The 9,256-nt window shown below is 42.4% G+C and overlaps 1 protein-coding gene across 4 annotated transcripts in view; it reads left to right on the top strand.

Moving 5' to 3' along the window:
* The first annotated feature begins 618 nt into the window (after positions 1-618).
* Positions 619-9,256, top strand: part of EPHA6 (EPH receptor A6) — an 898,770-nt gene continuing 890,132 nt past the window's right edge. For all 4 annotated transcript variants that reach the window (XM_030581541.1, XM_030581522.1, XM_030581531.1 and 1 more), the window contains exon 1: positions 619-959. In XM_030581541.1, the coding sequence (XP_030437401.1) occupies positions 857-959 (103 nt within the window). In that variant the 5' untranslated portion in view covers positions 619-856. The remainder of the gene's footprint in view (positions 960-9,256) is intronic.

Genomic DNA, 9,256 nt, shown 5'->3' with positions numbered 1-9,256 from the left:
TGTCCGCCTGCCTAGGGAGACCCCCCGGCTCTGCACGTCCGACGCCAGCTCGGAGCCATCCCGCGGGCGCTAATGAGGGGTGATCGCTCCGGAGGCGGCAGAAAGGAGCGGCGGCAGCACCCAAGGCTGCAGCCGACCTGAAGGCAAGGCAGCCCGGGAGAGAGCCGCCGCACCCGCACCGAGCGCCGCCGCCGGATTGCTGCTCGCGCCCCGGCACAGAGACCGCCCGGGAGGGAGCAGGCGCCGGGGCTCCTGCGCGCTGCAAGTTTTGCCGAGGTGTGAGGCTGCCCGGGGAGCTGTCCAGCTTTCTTCAGCGTCCTCCCGCCTCTGCCGAGGGGGGGCCCGAGGGCTGCAGCTCCCTCCTGGCTGCGGGAAGGGGGCGGCTGAACCGCCTTGGCGTCGGCTTTCGTGGGGGGGCCGGGCGGGATGGGGACGCTCCGGAGCAGGAGGCTGCCGTCGCTGTGCGGGCTGGTCCCGAAGCTGCTCCGGGGCTGACAGGTCGCGGCGGCAGCCCGGGCGGGAGGGCAGCGAGCTCCCGCGCCCCTAGGCAAAGTTCCCGGCGCTCGCCCGGCTCCAGCCAGCGGCTGCGCTCCAGGGCCCCCCAGCCGGGACGGCAGCTCCAGCCCTCTGGCCGCTGTGGCTACTCCTCCCTCGGCCGCCCCGGGACCCCGCCAGCGGATGCAATTACTCCAGCCTCTGCAGCACCTGGCGGCAGCCCTATCCGAGGCACCTGGCCGACTGGACCTTGCCCTCCGGCGTTGGGGGCAGCCCGTTTCCCACTGGCGTGGAGGAGGAAGAGGACCTGAAGCGCGCCCCGCCTTCCCGGGGCCAGGACCAGGAGGCGCCGGCACCAGCCATGGGGGGTTGTGAAGCGAGAGGTTTGCTCTGGAAATTTGGCTTGTTCTTCCCTTTGCTGACGGGGTGTCCGGCGGGCTGCAGCCAAGTCTCCAGCAATCAAGGTAAAGGGAGGCGTTGCGGGGTGGGCAGGCATCGCTCTGTGTGGCTTTGCTCAGATCAACTTTTCTTACCTCTAGGCGCCTGGCTCTGGCAGTCGGGTGCTGGGGCGCTGGCAGTAGCCATGGCAATGACGGGAGCAATATGCTTATCTTGCACGGCTGAGGGTACTTCGCTTTCTCTCTTCTAAGAGGGCGAATTGGCTGCCCCACTTCGGGCACTGATGGGCGATGTTCGAATTCTAGAGCACTAAGAAGAGGAAGAAGTTCGGGGGATTCCGCAGCCCCACCGACAGGGGCTGGTCCAATGCTCTCCGAGGAAATGTTCTTAGTGAGCAGGAAATGTGGCACTGATTGAAAACCTCAGTGAAACTTGTGAAGACCTCAGCTCTTTAAGTTCACATGTTACCTACATACTATTCTTTTGGCTCAAGTGAGATCTATGGATGCAGGCAGCAAATAGATTAAATATTCTGCCCATTTCGGTAAAATACAACCTGTGTCGTCTTTCTAGGGATTTCTCTTGGGTGGGTTGATTGTTTTTGGTACAGATAATAGGAAACAGAAATACCTGTCTTCTTCGTTTGTTCTCTATGAATTATCTGGCAGGTAACTCCCTCAAAGGCAAGTAGATGCCTCTCTTTAAAACTTAGTGTTTCTGGAAAGGAAGCATGTAGTGTATGTGTTTGAGATGTGGGGAGATGGGGGGAGGTTGAATATTAGAACTGTTTTATTTTGCAGTAAGGGACCAGTCATACCCTCTGAAGTCCAAAAAAAACTCCCTTGACTTTCAAAAGGGATAAGACTGAACCCTAAAATACAATGACTAGAATAGTATACCATCCTGAATTAAATTGGTGTGGTATTAAGGGGGCCTTTTTGCCCTATGATAGCAATATCAGAGTATGTAGTGTAGAAAGGAATCTTAGTCCTGATGTAGTTAAGATCGTATCCGGCTTTCTGTATCAATGTCTGTTTTCATAAGTACATAACTGTACAGTAGAACTTGATCTAGGCTGAAAGTTGGCACAGCACGGTAGCATATTTTTATTTAAAATTTGAATTTTAAGATGTGCTTTCCTTTTATTTAACTCAAGAAGCACATTCAAAAAAGAATTTTGGAAGCTCACGGCATCTAAAATGAGATGACTGCTCCCTCTATTAAGAAATCATAGAAAGATCTCAAGATGACATTTAAAACCTTATTTTGCACATGTGGCAATTCATCGTTGCCCAAAATGCTCATTTAATATATTATCACAGGTACATGCCACTTATGTATTACTTGACACAATATATTTTACCCCCTTGGCTACAGTGTAGTCCATGCTAAAATGTAGTCTCTGTACCAAAAGTGACTCTACACAGTAATCACTCTATTTAAAAAGATCCATAGAACATATACTATGTATTCAAGGCACATTAAGATTTTGTCAAAGAAATTAAAAGGAAACAAACATAGCTGAAGGTGAAACATACTATATTGCATGCTGTCCAACATCTGAGTAGAATAGAGCATTTCCTTAACTGCGTCCTTAATGTACTTTATTTTCCTGCCAAATACTGGAGGACATGTGTGATATATTTAATCTTTAACTGTTTTGGATATTATGGCATGATTCAACTTCATGTGAGGTAGCTGAAGGACAGTTTTAAAGGGACACATCCTAAAATGTTTATCTGAAATATTTTTAACCATTATGATTATAAGGAATACCTGAGATTGCCACAGTAGGAAAAGATTAGAGGAAAGGATTTTTTTAAAATCATGCATTTGATAACACTAACATAATCGATTTCATATTTCCTCAGTACAAATAAATTTTAATGGATTTTTATCACAAGAATAGAAGAAAAAATAACATTTTTAAACACAGGAAAATGTGATCATAACGCAGAAATTTGTATGAGGAATCAGGGGCAGGTCTAGTATCTGAAACTATACTTAATACACGTTTTAAAAATTATTAGAGGTTAAGTTGGTAATGACTCTTCTATAATAAACTTTTTAAGAGTTCAGGTATTGTGCTTTTTACATTTATAACCTTACCAAAACCATTGAGTACATATCCTTTTTTCCATAGAAAACACAAATCTTCCATAGCACCACAATATTGTTAGTCTTTTAGCTCACCTTCTTGCTGGTGCGTACTAAAGTCTGCTATATTACAAGGCCTATCCAGGCATACAAATATATATATAGTTAATAAAGCAAAGTTTGTAGTCATTTTGACAAATTTAAAGCCTGATTATTTGGACTAAGGATAAAGATTTTTGTAGGAAATAATTTAAATTAGATTAATATCTACTAATTGATGTGTATAGGGGTAATTAAGTTGGCAATAAAGTTTAAGCATAGTTTACCTTAAAGGGTCAAAAATTATGAAGAAAAAGTTAAGTAAAACAAATTATCCCAAAAGAGAGTTCCTCCACGATTAGTTACTTTTAAAAAAATATTTTTGAAATTTTTTTTAAATGCCTTTCAATAGATTTATTCAAAGAAAGAATTTTGGGCTCTCCAGTTATTTGCTGAGTACAGTACTGTGGAATTTCCTAACAGTTTCATAATTTCTCCTTTTACACTTCGCTTGTGAAAACTTTCAGTAATCTAGAGGTCATTTTTGAGCATCATGATTATATTATAAAAATCACACAGTTAAAAAATCCTACTCAATCTGATATTAATAATGAATTGGAAATGACTAAAATAGGCCCAAAATCCAAAATGCACACGTTAAGAGCATCTGCTTAATAAAATGTTATCCGATGAAGTTTAGTTTTAATGGAGACTTTCTCAGAACAGAGTGAAAGCTAAGAAGGAGGTCAGACTAGATGATCAGATTGGTCCCTTCTGACCTATGAGTCTATGAGTCTAAGAAATATTGCATTAACTCAAGGTGGAATTGAATGGAAAATCTGGATATACTGGGGAAGTCATTCATTGTATGAACACACTCAAAGGATTAGTATTAAAATACTAGTTACTTAAATTTGGAAACCCAAATGTTAAGCACCTATAAGAAATTTTCAAGATCTGATGTAGTGCACTAAAGAAAAAAATAAGACATTGCTGTACTCAAGTTTCATATGGCAATATTTCAGAATATTAATTTTGAAAATGGAGTTGGGTAAATCGTAATAAAAAAGGCTGATTAACTTCCATTGAGTTTTGAGTTTGGCTTTAAGATTTGATGTCTTTGACCTCTTATCTTTCAATTCATATTTGCAAATGGTGAAGACATAAGTCAACATTAATATCAAAAGTCTAGAAGAATCTCAAAGGAATATTCTTCCAGGAGAAAAATAGAAAAATGAAATAAATTACTCTATCCCACCATGGCAACGAAAAGACCCTTTAATGCAGTGTTTGCAGTTAATCGTCTGAAATGATGTATTTCAGTATCATGTCAATAGTATACTCCAGTTTATAAAGGAATAAGTAAATCCATAGATTCAGAATAGGTAAAGGTTCTTTTCCTTTTAAAAAAAACAGACTGAAACCTTTAATTTTTTAATATAGTTCCTAGATTCTTTGGTTCTTACCCTTCACTCAGTAAATCAATGCATAGTGTCTTGTTCTATCTGTAGCAAAGCAGACTGAAACAATAGTATTGACAGAGGAGTGAACTTACTCATTTATCTTAATGGAGTGGTGAGTTCAAAAATAAATTGCAACCATCCTAAAAGCTAGTTTCTGCTGTTAAAAAGATCTGTGGACAGATGAGATAATTGTCCACACATTTCTGTGCAGAAGCAGTGAATCAGAAATCAACCTTAAACAGGCATTCTTGCAACATAGATCTCAGTGGGTGGATCTCGGGTGGGATGTTTGTCCAGACTCACATTGTTCAGTTACCAATATCCAACCACTAGTTAGCTGCATAAATGAGACTAGATTTTATCCTGTATTGCTGCTTAGTTGTTTGGCTGTCAAACGCAGAGCAGACTTCTGCTGTATTCTCGAAGATACAGAAAGTAGCATCCAAACTACAAGTCACTTTATCAGAAATTATACTTATCTAGAAGATGTGGGTCACAACAGATCATTCAACAAATTATTCAGCAATCCCAGATATTTTTAAAATATCTTATGTTGGAAGATCACAGTACCAACAATTCCTGGGCTGCACCCTCTATTAAGTTATTTACCATTTTCTGTCACCAAAAGTTTAGAAAGAAGAAGAAAATGACAGGGATTGCAGAATTTTATAGCATGTTCCACGCATGTCAGTGAACTTTAAGAGCAAGTCATATACCTTTCTGGATTTTATGTATCAATGCATTTTGCCAGCTTCTGAAATGTACAAGCTTGGTCTGTTTCATGCTATTTTTAAAAGGAAACTGTATCCTTTGTCCACATAGCACAAGTGATCAGTATCAAAATGATGTCAAATTTTAATGATGAGATTGATTTCCCTTCCCCATCACCCCCAGTAAAATTGAAAAGTATGGGTCAAATTACAGATAGTGGAGCCTTTCAACTGTAGGTCAGTACTTGAAATCTGAGACAGATTAGTAGTCATTATCAGCTGAAGGAAGTTGGGGGATTTTTTTTAAAAATCCATTTCTTAATGGATAAATACGTACCTCATATACAACACTGTCATAATTGCACATGCTGAAACCACAAACAAGAATAATGAGCATACAGAGTCAATGAGTATAGAAATTGAACTACTTGCTTGGTATACTACAAGGTTTACCTCCATGTCAGGACTTGAGACAGTATGAGGAAAGTTGTACTGCCTATTGTCAACATTGTACTTATCTTGTAGGCGGGTGGCGTCATTCTGGATTGTCCCTCTATACCTTTTGTTAACATTAAAGTCACTATGGAAAATATGAGGGAAAATGAAAAAAAGCAACTGTACTAGGCTTGGAGAAGTGTACAGCTTCCCTTTAAAAGACCATAAAATGAATAATGAGAACAAGATTATTTCTGCCTCAAGCTATCAATAATTTTTATTGAACTTAAACTATTCCAGAGTTTCCTAGAGCCGTATAATAATCCTGAGTGCTAATGACAGCACTGGAAACTTCTCAGTAGCAGATACGCATGCAACTTTATATATCTAGTAGTCTAGAATATCTGAGATAAACAGATTTGAAGAGAACACTTCATAAAATATTGGTTCTAAATGCTGTTAGCACTTTCAGTTCATCTCTATTTGGCAGTAGTGAAAGTGAACCCAGTGAACTTTAGTTTCCAAACACCTTCAGATCATCATGTAGTAACTCTCTTTTCAGACTTCATTATAATGGATAAAGATGAATTTAATCAATGGAGTGGAATGAAAGAGCAGGATGATGTAATTGTATCACCCAAGGATGATAAAGTACTTTCTAGTTTACTAATAACCAAGGAGGATGTTAAACATTGTTTCCTAGGAACAGACATTTTTTAAATCAAGAAGCCTTGGTAACTTGCATCCAAGAATCCTAAAAGAGTTCTCTGAGAAAATCTCTTGCCTGCTTATGTCAATTTTTAATAAATCTTGCAATACCAGGGAAATTCCAGAAGACAGAAAGAGTGTTAATGTTCTGTCAATATTCAAAAAGGGCAAGCAGAGTTACTATAGACCTGTCAGCCTGACATCAGTCCTAGAGAAAATAACGGAAACATTAATACTGGACATAATTAATAAAAATTAAAGGATAGGGATGTAATGTCAGTCAACATGGTTTTATGGAAAATAGGTCTTGTGAAACAAACCTAAGCATACTATGGAACTTTTAGTGCTTGGTAGCAAGGTAATCCAACCTTCTTTTTTCCATTGATGTCCTTCATTCCAATTATGATTTTGTTACCAATTTTGCAATGAATTCATTTGTGGATGCACCATTCTTGTCTTTCCCATGTCTAAGAATAACACTTTTCATTATTAGTAGGCATTAGAGATTCTGTTCAATTATTCCTGTGAGATTCCATTTAATTTAGAACATTACTTCTAAGGTGTATATATTGCTGAGTACAGTTCACTGATAAATTCTGCTTCAACTCAAGTGCTTATTTCACAGATGTCTTCTGCCTGAGGCCTGTTTATATATCTGAGGCCTGGTCTACACTACACATTTAAACCGATTTTAGCAGCGTTAAACCGATTTAACGCTGTACCCGTCCACACTACAAGGCCCTTTTTATCGATATAAAGGGCTCTTTAAATCGGTTTCTGTACTCCTCCCCGACGAGAGGAGTAGCGCTAAAATCGGTATTACCATATGGGATTAGGGTTAGTGTGGCCGCAAATCGACGGTATTGCCCTCCAGGCGGTATCCCACAGTGCACCACTGTGACCGCTCTGGACAGTAATCTCAACTCGGATGCAGTGGCCAGGTAAACAGGAAAAGCCCTGTGAAATTTTGATTTTCATTTCCTGTTTGCCCAGCACGGAACTCTGATCAGCATAGGTGGCAATGCAGTCCCAAATCCAAAAAGAGCTCCAGCATGGACCGTACGGGAGATACTGGATCTGATCGCTGTATGGGGAAACACATCTGTTCTATCAGAGCTCCGTTGCGGAAGACGAAATGCCAAAGCATTTGAAAAAAAATCTACAGGCTACATACACAGTGCTGTGTGACAAGCGTAACGGGAAGCCAGAGACTCAAATGGACGCTCATGGAGGGAGGGAGGGAGGGGGTACTGAGGACTCCAGCTATCTCACAGTCCCCAGCAGTCTCCGAAAAGTATTTGCATTCTTGGCTGAGCTCCCAATGCCTGTAGGTTCAAACACATTGTCCGGCGTGGTTCAGGGAATAGCTCGTCAATTTACTCCCCCCCCACGTGAAAGAAAAAGGAAAGAAATCGTTTCTTGACTTCTTTCAATGTCACCCTATGTCTACTGAATGCTGCTAGTAGTCTAGTGATGCTGCAGCAGTGAAGAGCAGTATCCGCTCCTTTCCCCTCCCTGGTGGCAGACGGTACATGCTTGATAACTGCTGAATACCCCTGGTTGGCCTCAGGGGCGCCGGGGTAAAAATAGGAATGATTCCTGGTCATTCCCAGTAGATGGTGCAGAACGGCTGGTAACCGTCTTCATCATAGCCACTGGGGGCTGAGCTCCATCAGCCCCCTCCCTTTCTGGTGTAAAGAAAAGATTCTGTCCTGCCTGGACCATCATAGCAGTGGCGTGCTGGGCTTCTCTCCTCCGCACCGCTTAATGTCCTGCCTGGACTGTCATAGCACGGGGAGGCTGCCTCCCCCTCATTTTATCTCACTAACAAGTCACTGTTTCTTATTCCTGCATTCTTTATAACTTCATGACACAAATGGGGGGGACACTGCCACGGTAGCCCAGGAAGGTTGGGGGAGGAGGGAAGCAATGGGTGGGGTTGTTGCAGAGGCACCCCCCTTGAATGGCATGTAGCTCATCATTTCTGCGGGATCTGACACGGAGCAGCTGTGCTCTGATACACTGCTTCTCTAGTACACTTGCCCCAAATTCTAGGCAGGACTGACTCTATTTTTAGAAACCATAAAGGAGGGATTGACTCGGGGAGTCATTTCCAGTTTTGCTTTTGCGCCCCCGGCCGATCTCAGCCAGGGGCACCCATGATAGCAGCAGACAGCACAGAAGGACAGATAACCGTCATCTCATTGCTAAATTACACTGGCAGCAGACGGTACAGAACGACTGGTAACCATCTCTGCTATCATGCAAAAGCAAATGAATGCTGCTGTGTAGCGCTGGAGTATCGCCTCTGTCCATGGCATCCAGTACACATACGGTGACTGTAAAAAAAAGAGCTGAACGGTCTCCATGGTTGCCGTGCTATGGCGTCTGCCAGGGCAATCCAGGGAAAAAGGGTGCAAAATGATTGTCTGCCGTTGCTTTCCCGGAGGAAGGAATGACTGATGACATTTACCCAGAACCACCCGTGACAATGATTTTTGCCCCATCAGCCACTGGGCTGTCAACCCGGAATTCTAAGGGGTGGGGGAGACTGCAGGAACTATAGGATAGCTACGGAATAGCTACCCACAGTGCAATGCTCCAGAAATCGATGCTAGCCTCGGACCATGGACGCACACCACCGAATTAATGTGCTTAGTGTGGCCGCATGCACTCGACTTTATATGATCTGTTTTATAAAACCGGTTTATGTAAAATCGGAATTATCCCGTAGTGTAGACGTACCCTGAGAGTACAATCCGACCTGAAGTCTTTTTTGTTTGTAGTTCTAGCAACTCTGGAATGTTTTGCTGATGTGTCATTGTTCAGTACATGTCTGATGTATGATGTCTAAGCATCTCTAGCATTTGTTGTCTCAAGTCTATGCATTTGGACTAAATTCCAACAAAG

The sequence above is a fragment of the Gopherus evgoodei genome, chromosome 1, assembly GCF_007399415.2.
Source record: "Gopherus evgoodei ecotype Sinaloan lineage chromosome 1, rGopEvg1_v1.p, whole genome shotgun sequence".
NCBI lineage: Eukaryota > Metazoa > Chordata > Testudines > Testudinidae > Gopherus > Gopherus evgoodei.
The sequence above is the reverse complement of the archived record's forward strand: the minus strand, read 5'-3'. Positions and strand labels throughout refer to the sequence as shown.